At 41.2% G+C, this 18,541-nt stretch overlaps 1 protein-coding gene across 2 annotated transcripts in view; it reads right to left on the reverse strand.

Annotated features, from left to right (window-relative positions):
• Window positions 1–18,541, reverse strand: part of LOC126413333 (transmembrane protein 131) — a 374,881-nt gene that overhangs the window by 235,929 nt on the left and 120,411 nt on the right. For both annotated transcript variants that reach the window (XM_050083243.1, XM_050083244.1), the window contains exons 8-10: window positions 7,801–7,964; window positions 7,358–7,538; window positions 7,099–7,207 (exon numbers count right to left, since the gene is read on the reverse strand). In XM_050083243.1, coding sequence (XP_049939200.1) covers window positions 7,099–7,207; window positions 7,358–7,538; window positions 7,801–7,964 — 454 coding nt within the window. The remainder of the gene's footprint in view (window positions 1–7,098; window positions 7,208–7,357; window positions 7,539–7,800; window positions 7,965–18,541) is intronic.

Below are 18,541 nucleotides of genomic sequence, written 5' to 3' on the forward strand. Positions count from 1 at the left end.
CTCGGATGGGAGAGTAGCCATCAGGCTGCATTGGTTCCTACAGTTATATTTGTATTGCGCTCAATAAAGTTGTGTGGGTAGCACCAAGAATGTTGCCAAACTGGAGGGGGGAGGGGGGTGGGAGATGATGTACCACAGGAGGGAAGGAAACGGGAGGGATGAAAAAACCTAAATACTCTTTACTGCTTTGGATCATGTCCAAGTTTCATTGAATGTTTTTGAACAGTCCCTAGTGTTTTCAACCTGTATATGAACACTCCAAAGGGGCCGATCACTTTCAATGGGGATGCAGCCCCACAGTATACTTAGAGAAGCACTGAAATATCTGGGGTGTCAACAATGTCAAAGCATGTCAGAAACATCTTCCTGTTGCTCATCACACCGCAAACTGCCATTTCTGATCACGAATGTGTAGGTACCAACACCCCAGGGAAAGGGTTAGTTTCATTTGCACTCTTTATGTCACCCCGAAGCCTTTTTTTGTCAATTCTTCATGGCAGTGTGCCTGAAATGTTTTCCTTGGCCACCAAGAAGAAAATCATGTGAGTTCAACACAGGGTGTTGCAGTTCTGACCTGCAGAGCTCTAATTATGTATCCTGAGTCATGCACTGCACAGTGGTTTTGTTGAATATGGATATAGACCTAAATGTAGATCTATGTAGACTGAAAATTTAACTTGTCCGTTTCTTCCCAGACTGTCTTAACTAAACCTGTTATTATTTTGGTTTTCACATGAGATTTGTCTATCCTGTCTGCAAGGCTCATTTTATTGATCTGTTTAGTATTATTTCTCAAGATATCACTGTATTATCTGTAATGAGCTGCTACAAATGGTTTTCGCAAGAGATTCATAGTCCTTAACATAGCAGCATAAATTGCCTGTCAATACTAGTACTGTCTCTGTCTTGTTTATTACCTCATCTTCCACCTTTAAGCTCCCAGGCTTTCAAATCTCATCCAGTGCAGTCCCCAACAATCTGTCTTTCCTTCTCATCCTGTCCAGTAAAGTGCCCCTGATCAGGGGTTCTTGGCAGCTTTTCCTCAACACTCCCCATTTCCTAAGCCTTGAAAATCCTTTTCCTTCATCCCCCTTCCTTCTGCTTCAATCCTTTTGCCCCAGAGCCACTGGCTCCAAGAGCTTACACTTTCCTTGAATCATGTGTGTCTTCTCCTGCCACCACTTGCCGAAATGATTTTTTATCTACCAATTATATTATAATACTAGTAATGTATATTATGCACATAAAAGGTATTAAAATATGTATTTATCTGTTATATTTGTCATTGCAGCTTTGAGCACTGAAGAAGGGAATTATCACTTCTTTCACCACAGTTTCAACAACTTTGGTGTTAGCAAACTGGCTGATTTCATGATAAGTGTTTCTGCATTTCTTACTAACATCTTAAAGTGATTGCTATAATGGGTTATAAGCAGTATTCGTTTGAGGGTGTTGCTGCAGCCTATATGTAACAGACCATGGCTCCGATGCAAATATATAAGCACCGACTTATAGGCAAGGGATTAGTGTGGCATTCACATCTTTCTGATGTGCGTGCCCAAATGCGGAAATGTGAAAAATGGTGATATTATTATCACATGCATCCAAACAGGGCCACCATACCGTTGTTATTTTCTTGGCTGCCAAAGGACAAAAACAAGTAGACATCTGTCAGACAGTCTGTCAAAACCATTGCAGAATGGTGTGCCATGTACCATGTCCTGGTCGCAATTTGACACAAAATGCCAGTCAATCTGGGAGGCCAGCCTCATCCATTATGGACAACAGAAGGCAGGCGGTTGAGGATACAATTAGGGCAGACCAGCACATAATCATTTATGCACTACCAAAGGATCTTGACATCAGCTTCATTGGCATGCAACACGTTATCCAGCAGGAGTTAGGCTACCATAAAATCTGCAGCCATTGGATACCCCAGCATTGAATGCCAAACATAAAGCAAACCAGATGGCTATTTGAATTAAGCATCTGTTGCGTTTCAGTGTAGAAGAAAACATGTTCCATGACACTATTGTTACAGGCAACAAAAGATGTTGCCACTACTGGGAACCGGAGTCAAAAGTGGTGACGACGCAGTTGTGTCATCAGTCCTCATCTCGTCCTGAGACTTTCAAGAGCAAGCCATATGCTGGAAAGGTGATGCTTCCCCCTGTTCTTTGATTGCATGGGGCCACTGCTTATTGATTACAAGGAACCCAATACCCCCATCTCTGGGGAACGGTACTGCACAATGCTGGATAAATTATAGTATGTAATTAAAGTGAAACAAGGGATGCTGCTGCTTCACAATAATGCATGTCTCCATATCACAAAAATTGTAATGCAGAAGTTATGCCAATTCACGTGGGAGACACTTGAGCAACCGCTCTACAGTCTTGATCTCTCCCCATGCAATTATCACAACTCCTGTTCCTTAAAAAAGGCCTTGAAGTTTTGACGATTCCTGTCGGCCAAGGATGTGCAATAGTCAATTACAGACGTCTTCATGCAGTAGGACATGGTGTTTTACCAAATGGGTACTTTCACCCTGGTGCATCAGTGAGATGAGTGCCTCAATGCTCATCATGATTTTGCCCAACTGGCATATTGATTCTGGATTGTACGGTCTTTGAACAAAAACTTTTTGATCACCCCTTATAGTTTTCATTGCCAGTACTGAACAGAACTGACCTCTTGCCACAATTCAATGTTAGCCACCCGAAACTCCTGAAAAAAATCCAGTTATATGTGAAAATGTCCAAATATTAATCGTCTTTATGGTCATGCATTCTTTAAGCTCAAGCAATTACACAGAATAGTTACCGTGCTACCAAGGGAAATGTTTCAAATCTCTGCCCGTGTATATGATGCTGTTAATCAAGCGATGAAACAATGGACTGGTTTTATATTCATGAGCAGCAAGTTTCTGAGCCCTATTTGACCCATCATGATTTAGCTTCTCTCTGTTTTACCCACGTCACTGCAGATGAGTGCTGGGACAGTTTCGACACGATAATTGGGTCCATTGTTCTTCATTATTGCACAAATGTCCACGTGTTTTGCCTGTACTGGCTTTAGTGATTAACGCACATTAAACAGTAAAATGCCATTCCTATGTTATACAGTATTCTCTCCTTGCAATGATTACAATAACACTGATCATAATATTGCTAAATGCAGCAGGTAGATAATCTGAAAACCATTTTTCTGAAAGCAAATTGTGGTCCTCCTTACACTATTTGAAACTCAAGAATGCAATCAATTGCTGAAGAACATTCTTACCATATATTAGTATAGGGCCCCCACCACCACATTAGCTGGTTTTGAAAAGGTATAAGCACATACTTACTTAAAAATCAAAAATTAAATAACAATCCGGATGGTTAGTGTGGGTTTTAAGCATGAGGTGTGTGTGTGTGTGTGTGTGTGTGTGTGTGTGTGTGTGTGTGTGGTTTGGGGAAAAGGGGGGGGGGGATGGTGGTTAAAGCAAGAAATATGCAAAATAAGCAAAAAGATTTACTCTTTAGTAGTCAGTACTCTCCTTTACTGAATGTATGATACAGCCACCCATCAGGGAGTGATCACACCAGGTAAGTGGACAAGCATAATATAAATATCTGTGGGGCTCTGTATTCTCATGAACCTGCACCACCGGAGTCTAGATCACAATAAGTTGTAAGGCAACAGGTAAAATAACTCTCTTCTTATGAAGCGTAGAGAATAGAATCTGTCTGGGAATTACTAACACTGGAATTTCGAAACAAAATATGATTAACCAGTGCGAGTCAGTTTTGGGGCAATGGTGGGCAGTAAAGTTGAATTTGACAGATTTTGAAAGTCTTGCAATAGATAACGGAACTTGTGTGTGTGTGTGTGTGTGTGTGTGTGTGTGTGTGTGTGTGAGCCCACTCATGCATACATGTAACAAATAATAATTTTTACTTATGGTATTGAAGAATTTCACTTATGGCATTGAACAGCCACAATATACACTAATAAATTAAAGATATAATGTAACTGGATAGATCAAAGAATCTAGTCACCAAGTGGCAGCAGGAGACACTGGCTCAGAAAGCTCGCAAATTTCCTTAAGCTTTATATGTTTGTGTTCTCCTGCCGCCACTTTGTGAGTAGACCCAGTTACATTTTATTTTCAAAAATTAACAAATTAAAGAACTTTTCCCATGGTTATTTTTTAAATTTATTTCCCCCACTCTCACCCACACCCCAGGATTAAAGAACTTCCAAGTGTTATATTTGTACACAGACTATGCATCCTGCCTCTGGGAAATACAGTGACTGTCTTGTCATATTTTAATTGTGTATTTCGGTTTCAGGCTCACTCACCTGAGTTATTACTAAGTCACCATCAAATGGTTTAAACGGCTCTGAGCATTATGGGACTTAACATCTGAGGTCATCAGTCCCCTAGAACTTAGAACTACGAAAACCTAACTAACCTAAGGACATCACACACATCCATGCCCGAGACAGGATTCGAACCTGCGACCGTAGCAGTCGCGCGGTTCCAGAATGAAGTGCCTAGAACCGCTTGGTCACAGTGGCCAGCAAGTCACCATCAGATTGTTTTCATACATTAAACAATGAATCATCAACTTTGACAAGTTACTACACAACATGTTTAAATCGTCTGATGACAACTTGACAATAAGTGTAAAATTGGCTATGATGCTACTTACATGACCAAAGGCTGAAATATATAATAATAGTAATAGTAATAATAATTAATAATAATAATAATAATAATAATAACAAAAAGAATGCAAAGAAAAATTGATTGAATTATTTGCTTAACGTCTTCCATTTTTGGGGACAATTCACCAATGATGATGATGATAATAATAATAATAATAATAATAATAATAATAGAGAGGAAAAAAAAGAAAAAACACAAATTTGTGATTAGAAATCTTCATTTTTCATTTTTACAGGTCTACTGTTTACCCACCACAATTAGTTCTAGCATTTTACTGTTAACTTTGTTGCCCCATTCAATTCATCCTTTAACAAAACACTGGATTAAGCTTATATGTACATTTCATAAGAGGGAAAAATTTATTTCTACTTTTTACTGAGATTTCCTCATATTTTTAATTGCATACTCTTTACTTAAGCTCCTTTTCTTGCTTTATGAAATCACTATTCTCCTTAAAACTATTCAACTGGTTCTGCTATTTCGGAATACAGGGTCTGACAAATTTTCCTATATTTACATTCAAATCATTCATTTCTCCATTCTAATTACCTATATTAATGATCTTCCTTTGCAACAAGGAGATAATGTTTATATGATCTTACAAAATACAACAAGCAATTTAATCTTATCCTTCATGTTTCTTATGAAAAAGTGGAATTTAATCTGTATACAGGGTTACTGAAACAGATGGACCCAGTTTAAATTATGTGTATTTCATGAAGTATACATTGTACATGAACAATCTACATATCAATGAGAGGAAGAAATCCCTCAATTCTTTTCAATACAGATCAATTTGTTTCCCCTTTACCAATCAGCAAACATCTAAGTGGTAGCCAAGCTCGTCCCACATGTGGAAAAGCATGTCTTGCGTTATGGAGTTCACCACAGCAATGACACGGTTCCGCATGTTGGCCTGAGTTGTCGTAGGTTGGTTGGTTGGTTTGGCGAAGGAGACCAGACAGCGTGGTCATCGGTCTCATCGGATTAGGGAAGGATGGGCAAGGAAGTCGGCCGTGCCCTTTCAGAGGAACCATCCCGGCATTTGCCAGGAGTGATTTAGGGAAATCACGGAAAACCTAAAACAGGATGGCCGGACGCGGGATTGAACCGTCGTCCTTCCGAATGCGAGTCCAGTGTCTAACCACTGCGCCACCTCGCTCGGTGAGTTGTCATAGAGATGGGATGTAAACAGCCCTGTAACAGAACCCTGCAAGAAAACCTCTCAGGACATGAGATCAAGAGATCTCAGTGGCAAAATGTGTAGACAGCGGTCATGATCTGCCATGGGACCTACACTTGGCATAGAAGGGCTTGAAAAATTGTCTGACATCTTGGTGCCAGTGGGACATAGCTCCATCCTTTTGGAAAATGAAGTCTTGTGAATGAAGCTGAGGCAAAAACCATCCAGGCATATTATTCCACTTACAGCACTTTCCACAAAAAAGAATAAGCCATAACTGTTTGTCTGTGATAAGGCACAGATCACGTTTGGCTTTGCCGAGTTTCTCTTTATGCTGCAATGTTGTTCAGGGATTTTGCAGACCCCACACGCAAACACTGTATTATTCACCTTTCCACTTCATTGCTAAAAATTAAGCACGATAGAGATGCATCATTCTCCATCATTTCCAGAATATCATTACAAAATGTAATAAGCTGTCCTTTGTCATTCTCAAGGAGAGCCCACACAAGCTGGAGCAGTAGGACTTGTACAGCAAAAGCCTTCTCAAAAGTCGCCATGTAGTTGGCTGAGGTATTACTGGTTCCATATTAACTGTACTGTTTAATTTACGTTGACTATGAACAAAACTAGCTTATACTCATCTGATGTCTTCCTCTGATACACATGGTTGGCCTGGACTTTTTCCTTTGCAAACACATCTAGTTTGTTGAAATTGCTTAATTCAATGGCTTATGCTTTTCCCAGTTGGTGGTTCAATGCCAAATGGAGACGGAAGGCCAGCTGCACTGTAACTGCCGACTCACTTCTTGCAGACTCAAGAATGCAAAAAATCTACTACATCATCGCCATCTTGCTCACAAGTGCCTATTAGTGTAAATACCCTAGCAGTTGCTTACACAACTGCCACCTCCCTAGTAGCTGTTTATGCAACTAGAGTTTAACAAAACAAAACTCTGGACCTTCCTCTATCCTTCAGTATGTAAACTGTTCATTTCTCATTTATACTGTCATGAAACGCACATGAAGTAAACTTGCTACATCTTTTTGAATAACTCTGTATACTTTCTTCTGAATTTGTTTCATGCTGCAATTGGAGATACCTTACACTGAAGTATACACACCTTTGCTGGGGAGTTTGTCTCCAAAATTAAACAGCAACTAAATCAATATTTAAACAAAATCATTTCATACTTACAATCAAATGTTAGTACTGCAACTTTGGTTGGCATTTTAGTATCAGGTAAAACCTTTATTGGTTGAAATTCTATTTTTACTGCTTTAGAAGGCATTGTTGTAGCTATACTCTGAAAGTAGAAAAAATTGTTTACCACATTCTAAAATTAAAATAAGCATGATGAAAAATAATAATGGCTCAAAATAGTGAATGAATAAACTACGCCTGCAAGTACACTGACCTACATTACTACAATTACATAAAAACATCTTGTACTTACTTGCAATCGTATCAGCTTCTTTCCAGAATTGAAAAGATATAAAGGTATTCTCTTTGGTTTGTCTTTGCTTCCCCCAATGCCAAAATCAATAACATCATCAGGGGAATAAAGTCCTGCTTGTGGCATGACTTCTACATCTAGAGGCACCACTAACACATCCTCAGTTTGATTCACTTTTATCCTTAAGAAGTTAATGACATTTATTATAATAAAGTATGAGAAAGTGTAAATTTAAGACTGCTAGGTTATTCAAATGTTACTACTTGACTATAATGGGAGGACTCTTCTACATACCAAGACAAAAATTTACGATACAGAATTTTGGAAGCTATGATAAATTACTAATTCTCTACAATTCCTTTGAATGCAATAAGTAAATGAAAAGACAGTAAAAAATGTGGACAGATATATCCAAAATTAAGTCTTGATGAAATGAAACAAACCTAACATATGCTGTATGATTTTTCTCTGCTCTTGCTACAAATCGAATTCTTATGACAGCTTTTGTGTGGTATGGCGGAATCTCCCATAAATGTTTTGGCCCCTCAAGTTCTCCAGATGGGAGTTCCAAATGGAAATCTCCACCACTGCTGTACACCTCTGTTATCTAGGTAAAAGCAAAAAAGGTTAATAAGTTTCCAGACTTTGAGTCAATAAAAAAAGTTAATGATGTAGGCTGTTTAAACTGCAAATAATTTATGGTACATACATGAACACCATGCAGGCCAATATTTGGCTGGAGAAAATGGAATGTTAAGAATGTACAAGTGGGGTGTAAAATAAAGCAAAAAAGTATACATCCTTAAAAATAATGGTACAAGAAATACAACTTTAGTTAATGATACACAATTGTAATGCAGACATTTTAATTATAGCTGAGAATTCATGAATCTAGAAGATTGTTACACAAGTACCCACAATCTCGATGCCAGAGCAAAGCCGTCTAACTGCCACGATACATATAACCACTCTACTAGTTGCAACAGCTATTCTCATCAGTCAGGTTTAAAGCTAGTTCTTTACTAGGCAGGGTGGGGAAAGGGAAACCTTCCAGCATCACTCTCCCCATTTACCTTGTGCAACCATTCTCAATAGTCTCTTTCTGTTTCTAACATAGCTCAGCAGACACCATTCAAGACACAATCACTAGGTCTGTTGAACTGACTGGCACATACTCAATTTAACTGAAGCGACGCAAAATCTATTCACCAATTGGCCTCAGGAGAACACACATATAAAAAATGGTTTTACATACGCAAGCTTTTGGAGCCAATGCTCCTTCTTCTGGCAGAAGGCTTGAATAGGAAGGGAGAAGGGTGAAGGAAAAGGACTGGAAAGGTTTACGAAAAGGGGTAGAGTTCACTCCTTTTCCTTCCCCTTCAATCCTCCTGCCGGAAGAAGCAGTCAATCGCTCCGAAAGCTGGCATACACAAAACCTTTTTTTATATATGTGTTCTCCTGCTGCCACTTGGTAAGTAGAATTTTTATCTATCCACTCACATTATACTGCCAAAAATTGACTTTCTTCATTGTTATATTAGCACATATTCATACTTTCATGTCTCCCCTGGTGACAATGTTGTAATGCTTAGAGGCGTGTATAGCTTCATAAAGCCAATAGAGCTCCCACTGATATTGTGAACTAATTCAGTTGTGTGACTAAATATAATCACATTACAGTTTAAAGGAGGGGACGCTCTTTATCACTTAATGTGAAAAGGCACATGACCAATAAAATTTCTTAACACATTTGCTACTGATATCATTAAATTTTTCATGAAGCTTAATGCCTTTCAATCAGATACAACATAGAACACAACCAGATCTTCATACCATTCTCAAAGACAGCATTATATGCTTTGCGTCACATCTAGCATCAATTATGCTGATTAACTAAACCATTAAGCTTTACCTCTGTTGGCATGCCATTCAGCAGGGAACAAGCATGGAATAATACGTGTAGGTCCATGCGGCCTGCATCATGCCAGTAGCACGAGCTGACAGAACACCTACATAGTCCAGATCTATACATAAGTGCCAGAATGCCAATTTTTTGTATAAATATTGTGAATACCACTAAAAACCAGTCACAAAATGCACCTAAGGATAGCTTATTACTTGCCAGCCAAAACATCATAGCAATATGTCAACATCATTGAGATTCAATTCCAAAACTTCACGGAACATCCAATATGGTGGAAAAATTTCATAGAATTTATGGACAATGGGAAGTATTCATCAAACTAGTAAATATGGCAGTGACAAAGATTATATTGTGCAACTAATCATCTCATTACTGTCAAAGACTTAACACCAAAAGTGATACCAAGTTTTTCACAAATATTAAGTTTATTTAAAACAAGAAATGAAGCTAAAAACTATAGGATTACAGGAGACCACTCATCATAAAGCAGAAGCATTGAGTTGTCAATAGGCACACACAGATGAAAGAAAACTTGTTAGCTTTAGGAGTTATCCTTTGACAAGCTACAGTAAAATAACACACACACACACACACACACACACACACACACACACACACACACAACTATGCTCTCCTACGTGGTGCCAGCTAGACCAACAGTGTCAATGCTGTTTTTTGGCTGGTGGGTTGGTTATGGTGGGGGCAGTATCGGGTGTGGAGGATAGAGGGAGATTTGGAAGGGAGGTGGGAGGCAGGGACTGACTAGGAGTGCGTTGCTAGTGGCTCAGAGAGATGATGATGATGATGATGATGATTAGTTTGGTGGGCACTCAACTGCGCGGTCATCAGTGCCTGTACAAAGTCCTAATTTTTAGACAGTCCAATTTTTAACTCAATCCAACCTAGCAACTGTCATGAATGATGATGATGATGATGATGATGATGATGAAATGATGAGGACAACACAAACACCCAGTCCCTGGGCAGAGAAAATCCTAAACCCAGCTGGGAATCAAAGTCGGGACCCCGTGATCCAGAGGCAGCAACACTAGCCACTAGACCACGAGCTGCAGGTGGCTCAGAGGGAAGTGGACAGTTTGCCAGTTAGGAATGCAGGAGGGAGTGGTGGCAGGTATGTAGGCTGGCATGATTATAGCAGCTAATGGCAAGCGGCACTTACTGAAGGGGACGTGAGGATGATAAGTGGGAGGTGGTGACTGGATGAAGGAAGGAGAAACTGTTGGGTGGAGAAAGGGGGGGGGGGGGGGGCAATGGGTTACCTGAGGCTGAGGCTAGGATAATAATGGGAGCAGATGATGTGTTGTATGGATAGCACTCATCAGCCAGTTCGGAGAAGCTGGTGGTGGAGGTTAGAGTCCAGATGGCTCAGATTGTCAAGCAGCCATTGAAATTGAACATGTTGTGATCAGCTGCATGTTATGCCATCAGGTGGTCAACTTTGTTCCTGACAACAGTTAGGTGGTGGTCATTCATCCTGTGCACAGCTGGTTTGTAGTCATACCAATGTAAAGGATTGCGCAGTTTGTGCAGCAGAGTTGATAAACGACATAGCTGCTTTCACAGGTGGCCCGGCCTCTGATAGGGTAGGATAAGCCTGTGACAGGACTGGAGTAAGAGATGCTGGGTGGGTGGATTGGGCAGGTCTTGCAACTTTGCCTGCCACAAGGATATGATTACTGTGTTATGAGGTTAGGAGTGGGAGTAGCATAGGGATGGACTAAAATGTTGTGTAGGTTGGTGGGCGATGGAACACCACTTTAGGAGGGGTGGGCAGAATCTTGGATAGGATGTCCCTCATCATTTCAGAGAAGGATGAGAGATAATCAAAGCCCTGGCAAGGGATGCAGTTCAGCTGTTCGAGTCCAGTGTAATACTGGATGATGAGGGGGATGCACCTTTGCAGCTGAATCTTGGGGTAGTGGGAGGATTAGGGGTGTGTGTGTGTGTGTGTGTGTGTGTGTGTGTGTGTGTGTGAGAGAGAGACAGAGAGAGAGAGAGAGAGAGAGAGAGAGAGAGAGAGAGAGGATATGGAACAGGGAAACTGTTTGTGGACTAGGTCTGTGTATACTGCCTGTCTGTAGAGGGCTTTGTGAGGCCTTCAGCATACTGAGCAATGGGATTCTCATTACTGCAGATATGGCATCCACAGGTGTCTGGGTTGTATGGGAGGGATCTTTTTGGTGTAAAATGGATGGCAGCTGCCAAAATGCAGGTACTCTTGGTGGTTAGTAAGTCTGATGCCATGTGGGTGTCTGTGGCTGTGCTGCAGATCTGTCTGTACACCTTCCTTTCAAAGGAGAAGTAGCTATGCATTAAGATGAAGTTGGTTAGGTGAATGAAGAATGAGGTAATGGGTTTGGAGTCTGAAGGACATTAGGAAAGGTAGTGTTCAACTGCTGTAAGTCCATGGGCATGAGGGATGTTGGTGTACAGAGAAATGGCATCAACAGTGAGCAGTAGGGAACCAGGAGGTAAAGGGATGGTGATTATGGAGAGTCGATGAAGGAAGCGACTGGTATCTTTGATGTGGGAGGCTAGATTACAAGCAACTGGTTCAAGGTGTTGGTGAAGGATGGCTGAAATCCTTTCAGTGGGGCCACAATAACCAGGATGTCCAGGATTGTTGGGCTTGTGGATTTTGGTGAGAATGTAGAAAGTGGGTGTGCAGACTGTTGTTGGGGTGAAGTTTAAGATGGACTCAGATAAGAGGTTCTGGGAATGGCCTATGGATTTCAGTAGGGACTGGAGGTTAAGTTGGACTTCCAGCATGGAATCACTCTGGCTGAAATTGTAGGTGGAGGAGTCAAACAGTTGGTGGAGGCCTTCCATCATACATTCACTGTGACTCATAACAACAGTGGTTAACCCTTAGGGTGCAGGAAGGATGACCAGGTCTGACCTTATTGCAGGTTGTATATGGCTACCTTTTCTTCTATTGAAATGTTTGTGTTCTTAGGAAAGGGCCTGGGGAAGGATGATGAGTCAAAGTTGGAGGTAAGGAATTCCTGGAAGCTGACTACGCAGTGGTTTGGTGGAAAGAGGGAAGGGGGGGGGGGGGGGGGAGGGTCACAGTTGGATGGTGGTATGAACTGGGAGAAGCAAGGAGAAGGGTTTTCACTGTAGAGATCAGAAGGAGAGTAGATCTTTGACAGGCCCAACATGGTTAAATTTCAAAGTAGGACTGAAGGTTAGGTTTTTGGATGGGAATGAAGCTTCTGGGCAGCTGAGGTTTTTGAAGGAGAGGTTAAGAACAGTGTTTTGGGTTTGCTTGGGTTCTGGGTTTTGTGAAATGTTGGGAGGGAATTCTTTGAGAGAAGAGGTCAGCTAACTGTGAGAAGGATGAGTGTTGTTATCAGTAGAAAGCTGTCGACCCAATGGCACAACATGTAGCTGAACAGAACATGCCCAATTTCAATGCCTGCTTGACAATCCAAGCCAACTGGACACTCCCCTCCACCATCTGCTTCACTGAACTTCGCAAATTGGTGTTATACTTACAACAGCTTCTCCCCCCCTCGTAATCATTCTAACCTCAATCTTAGGCAACCCACTGTCTACACACTCTCCACAATAACTGTTTCCCCTTACTCCATTCTGTCACCCATTCCCAATTCATGTCCCCATGTTGCCTTCAGCATATGCCACTACAATCATGTCAGCCTGTGTACTTATCATCCCACCCTACCTTATTTCTAGCCAGCAAACCGGCCATGTCCCTCTGAGCTGCTAGCTCCCTGCCCCCAGTACATCTCTCTGCCTCTAACCTCCCTTCCCCTTTAGCCACCCAACCTGACACTACCTCCACTACAACCAGTCCACCACTCGAAAAATAGCAAAGGCACTGTTGGTCTAACCAGCACAGTGTAGGGGCACACCACACCTCACCTAACCTAACCTGAAACTACCCCCCCCCTCCCTCCTCCTCCTCCTCCTCCTCCTCCTCACAACCAGTCCATCAGGGAAAACAAAAAAAAGAAAAGAGGGCACTGTTGCTCTAGCTGGAACCCTGTAGGGGCAGACATCCTCCCTGCCCCACCTGACACTACCTCGACCATAACCAGTCCACCAGTCAAAAAAAATAGCAATGACACTGTTGGTCTAGCTGGCAACCTGTAATGGCACAGCTGTGTGTATGCATTTGTGTAGGTGTATTGTGTTTGTGTATTTTATTTTACACTAGCTCATCAAAGCATAACTCCGAAAGCTAGCAAATTTCCTTTCTTTTGTGTGCACCTATTGACAACTCAATGCTTCGGCTTTTTGTTGACTGGTCTCCTTTAATCCTAAAGTGTTTCCATTCTACAAGACCTTTCCTACAACAAGATTGAAAACTATTTATCAATGATGTATATGTGTGACTACAACACAATATAATGTAATTGGTGAATTACTGAATTTGGGTATTATATAAGCACCGAGCAAAAGTGATCTCTCTGGACTATTTACTAAATATGCATTCTTGTGCTTTGTCAGAAAATGACTGAACAAGGTGGGAGACAAAAGATTCAATTAATGGTGGTTGCTTCCACAGTAGGGCCTATCTGAATCTAAACAAGTCTGCATTTGTTTCTTTCACTGCATGTTGTTTGACTGGAGGCTGCATGTTATATAGACTGTTTTTGCCTTCTGGTGGAGTGCAAGAACACGTCAACAGTAAGTTGCTCATCCACTGCCATTAAGCTGATTAATTTTGATGAAACTCTTCGCTGCCTATGACACAGTTCAAAGTCAACAGTCACACCCTAATATGCTCTAACAAATAGTTATTTATTCCTACATTAAGTCTTACTTATTAGGGTTGGAACTTTAAAAGAGGCAACTATTTATTTACAGCTCGTACAAAATAGATACATGTTTCGAAGTTTTACTGACCTTCAAAGTAGTCACCATCATTGGGTATAACCTGTTGCCAGTGATGTGGAAGTTGTAGGATACTCCTAGCAGTGTCAGTTGTGTTGACAGTTTGAGCAGCGCGGTCTATTGCCTGATGAATTTATAGCAGTTCTGAAGCGAATTCTGTTAAGTGTTTCCTTCAGTTTAGAAATCGAGTTGAACTCACAAGGGCTTAAGTCAGGGGAGTGCTGTAGGTGGTATAGCACTTAGCAGCCCCATCAGTCAAACAAATCAGTACCATCACTTAACATTTCCGGGCTGAGATGCCGTGGTCCGTACATAAGACTCTCCCCTGACATTTCGCCTTCGACTGCGGAAGGCATCCTCCGAGGACAATCAGCCCGGAAATGTTAAGTGACGACAACACCTGCCGTGAAAGCCTTCTTTCTAAAATCAGTAACAGCTTGCACTGTACGTGCTTGAGCATTGTTTTGCAAGATGATGGTCAGGTCCTGCAGAAAGTGTCATCACTTCTGTCTCTAGGCTGGTTGTAGATTGTGTTCCAAAAATGAACAACATACAGACAGAAGTGATGACACTTTCTGCAGAACCTGATCATCATTTTGCAGGACAATGCTCAAGCACATACATTGCAAGCTGTTACTGATTTGTTTGACTGATGAGGCTGCTAAGTGCTATCCACATACTGCCCTCCTCTGACTGAGGCCCTCCTGAGTTCAACTCTATTTCTAAACTGAAGGAAACACTTAACGGCATTCGCTTCAGAACTGCTACAAATTCATCAGGCAGTAGACCGTGCCACTCAAACTGTCAGCACAACTGGCACTGAAAAGAGTATCCTACGACTTCCACATCGCTGGCAACAGGTTATACACAATGCTGGTGACTACTCTGAAGGTCAATAAAACTTTGAAAGACATATCTATTTTGTACGAGCTGTAAATAAATAGTTGCCACTATTAAAGTTCCAACCCCCCATATTTTCAGTACAGGTAGTATATACAACTGATACTGCAGTAAATAAAGACATCATGACAAGATTCATCACAACACCTTCAGGCTCTAAAACTACAGGGTGTCCACTAATTATCTTTACAGCTTAAGACTTTAATATTGCATATTAACTAATGGTTTTCAACATATGATAAGATGACTCTAAGTTTTTTTGTTTTTACCTTCCAGGTGGCACAATTTTACGCAAAATTGAACTTGAAAACCTGATAAAATGTGGATGCTATAGTAGAAAGCTCAGTGTGTTACCTGGTTCATAAGGACGATGTCCAATAGCCAAGTGCAATGAAATTTTCGAACATGGTAGGGAAGGCAAAACTTTCGAACATGATATGGAATGCATCCACTGTCCCAAACAACTATTTGGGCTTTGTCTACATCATTTATGGAAACAGGTAGTGTTCTCCATAAAAAGGGGGCATGTTGCCATTCCATAAACCAATGTGACAAGGCACAGCAGGTGTTTGCAAGGAGTCCAACAAAATTGGTGAATACAGTGGCCAGAGAGTTGCAAATTAGATGGTCAACAGTGCATAATGTCTTGGATAAGATGTTACGGCTATTTCTTACGAGGTGCAGCTGCTTCAGGCATTAAGACAAACCTCAGCATGTACAGTTTACAGTAGATATTCTAGGCAAGACTGATGCAAACAATGACTTTTTGGAAAAGATTTGTTTCTCTGATGAGATAACATTTCATGTACCCAGCAAACTGAACTTGTATGTCGAGTTCACAGCATCCTCGTGTTACATGTGAAATGGAAAGAGAGAGAGAGTTCCAATGCCAGTGTTTGATGCTGACTGATGCACAATTGAACCATTGGTCCATTCTTTCTCATCGAGACTTCCATCACCTGTAGTGTTTACCTTGACATGTTACAAGAGTTTAATGAGCCACAACTGGAACATCTGCAATCTGATGTCATATTCCAAGAGAATGGGGCACCACCCCACTGGTCCCTAAATGCCCGTCAATTTCTAGATGAAAGGTTTCCAGATAGGTGGACTGGACAAGATAGTATAATTTGATGGCCGCCGCAACATCCTGACCTCAACACCACTAGATTTCTTACTGTGGGGTTTTGAAAAGGATCTGGTGTACCACAGTGAAATTAGAGACCTACAGGAATCGAAGGCATACATTCGTATTGAATGAACATATCACTGTGGAGATCTTGAATTATACGTAGGGAGAAATGGAATTCCGACTAGACATTATCAATGCCACTATGGGTGCACACGTTGATGTGTATGAATGATGCTGAAAACTATTTGTTAATAACTAGTATAGTTTTAAAGGTATTAAAGTCTTAATTTGTAGTAAAGATATTTATGGACACACTATATTTTGTTTTAAAATACTATGATTCCAAGTCTTGTTGTACATGGTATTTTCAGCAATCTATTACCATAGCCAATAGTTTAGTTAAATATCTACAATGCCTGAGAAGGAAGGGTCTACGTCACTTACACTTACACTTTCAGCTTGGGAAGATCATACAATCTAGGTGTCCTAGTAACTAGTAGCATAAAGTTATTGAGCACATTGTCATTGGGCCCAAATAGTTCCAAATTACAAACTTGCCTTTTTCTTGAAAGTAAACGAACACAATTATACAGTTACACTTTTACAGTGCTGCACCCCAGTTGGGTTGGGAAACTGCCTTGAAAAGATTTTCTGTGTGGAATATGGAAGTGTGGGATAAGGTGATGAAGTGAAAGAGGTGTGGGAAAAAGGGGTACAGTAAAGCAGGGGGGGGGGGGGGGTGTTTGCATAGAGTAGTGTTAATACTGCTGAGGAAATGGTGTGCAAGATAGGTCTACATACCAAAAGTAATGGACAGAGAGAGAGAAGCCAAGTTGGCTGCGGATGAAAGGATGTGCTGTATTGCCTGCCTAAGAAATTTGGAGGAGCTCATGTTAGGAGGAAGGATACTGACTGCACAGGTTCTAAATCAGACACAGAAATCAAAAATGTAGAGTTCAATACCATGATCTGCAACATAATGGTGAAACCTACCCTTGGGAACAATCGGCAGCAGTCATTCATGTGTATGGGCACTCATTAAAAAGCCATGCAGTGATTGCAACAGAGTTGAAACATGCCAGCCGTTTTCGCATGAGTCCTGCCACTAATGAGACCAGATATCCTGATATCAAGACTGGAACAGGAGGTGCTACATGGATGCATGGAGCAGGTCTTGCACTGGAATCTTTCATGCAGATGTGACATATTTTGATCAGAAGTTGGAATAGGAATGACATAGAAACAGACCAGGATATTTTGTAGGGTGGGAGGATGGTGTAGTACTACTTTGTGAGAGGTGGGATGCATTTTAGGAAGGATATTCCTCATTTCAGGACATCATGAACGGTAGATGGAGTCTTGCTGGAGAAAGTGATTCAACTGTTGTAATGTGGATGATATCAGATAATGAGGAGTGTGCTCATACAGACAGGTTTTGGGGGCTGAATCAAGTATTACACGATACTGTATAAATAATCTGACTGTGTATAAGGGTTTTTTTTGTGGTGGCAAACTAAATATACTTTTTGGTGTGGATGGCACTACTGAAGTGGTAGTGTTACTGGTGGTTGCCAGGTATAATAGAGACAGTAGCTTCGTGAGGAGTCATCAGTTACTTTGAGGGTAACACCTAAAAAAATGGCACTCTGACCCAAAGCAGTTCAGGTAAAACCCATAGGAGGGTTTTGAGACTGGTCGGTTGGTTGATTTGGGGGATGGGAGCAAACAGCGAGGTCATCGATCGCATTGGATTAGAGAATGACAGGTAAGGAAGTCGGCCATGCCCTTTCAGAGAAATCATCCCGGCATTTGCTGAAGTGGTTTAGGGAAATCCCGGAAAACCTAAATCTGGATGCAGATTTGAACTGCCGTCCTACCGAATGTAAATCCACTGTGCTAACCACTGTTCCAACTCGCTCAGTGGTTTTGAAGTTGTCAAGGAATAGTGGGTAAAGTGTACCACACAAATTTTGTTTTCTAGCAACAAAGATTCCTATATGCACAATGTATGCTATGTTTTAAGTATGCAGGACACTGAATTAGGCAGTGCTCAATGAAAGAAAGTAAGGTCATGCATATGGGATATGATAGTGGGTAGGGATTTGGCATCAAGAACCACAAGAAGGGAATACAGCTGCAACTGGAAAGAAAGCACACACCAAAGTTGGGCCACAGTAAAAGGAAAATGCAAATATACAGGGCTATTACAAATGATTGAAGCGATTTCATAAATTCACTGTAGCTCCATTCATTGACATATGGTCACGACACACTACATATACGTAGAAAAACTCATAAAGTTTTGTTCGGCTGAAGCCGCACTTCAGGTTTCTGCCGCCAGAGCGCT

This window comes from Schistocerca serialis, chromosome 7 (genome assembly GCF_023864345.2).
Source record: "Schistocerca serialis cubense isolate TAMUIC-IGC-003099 chromosome 7, iqSchSeri2.2, whole genome shotgun sequence".
Classification (NCBI taxonomy): domain Eukaryota; kingdom Metazoa; phylum Arthropoda; class Insecta; order Orthoptera; family Acrididae; genus Schistocerca; species Schistocerca serialis.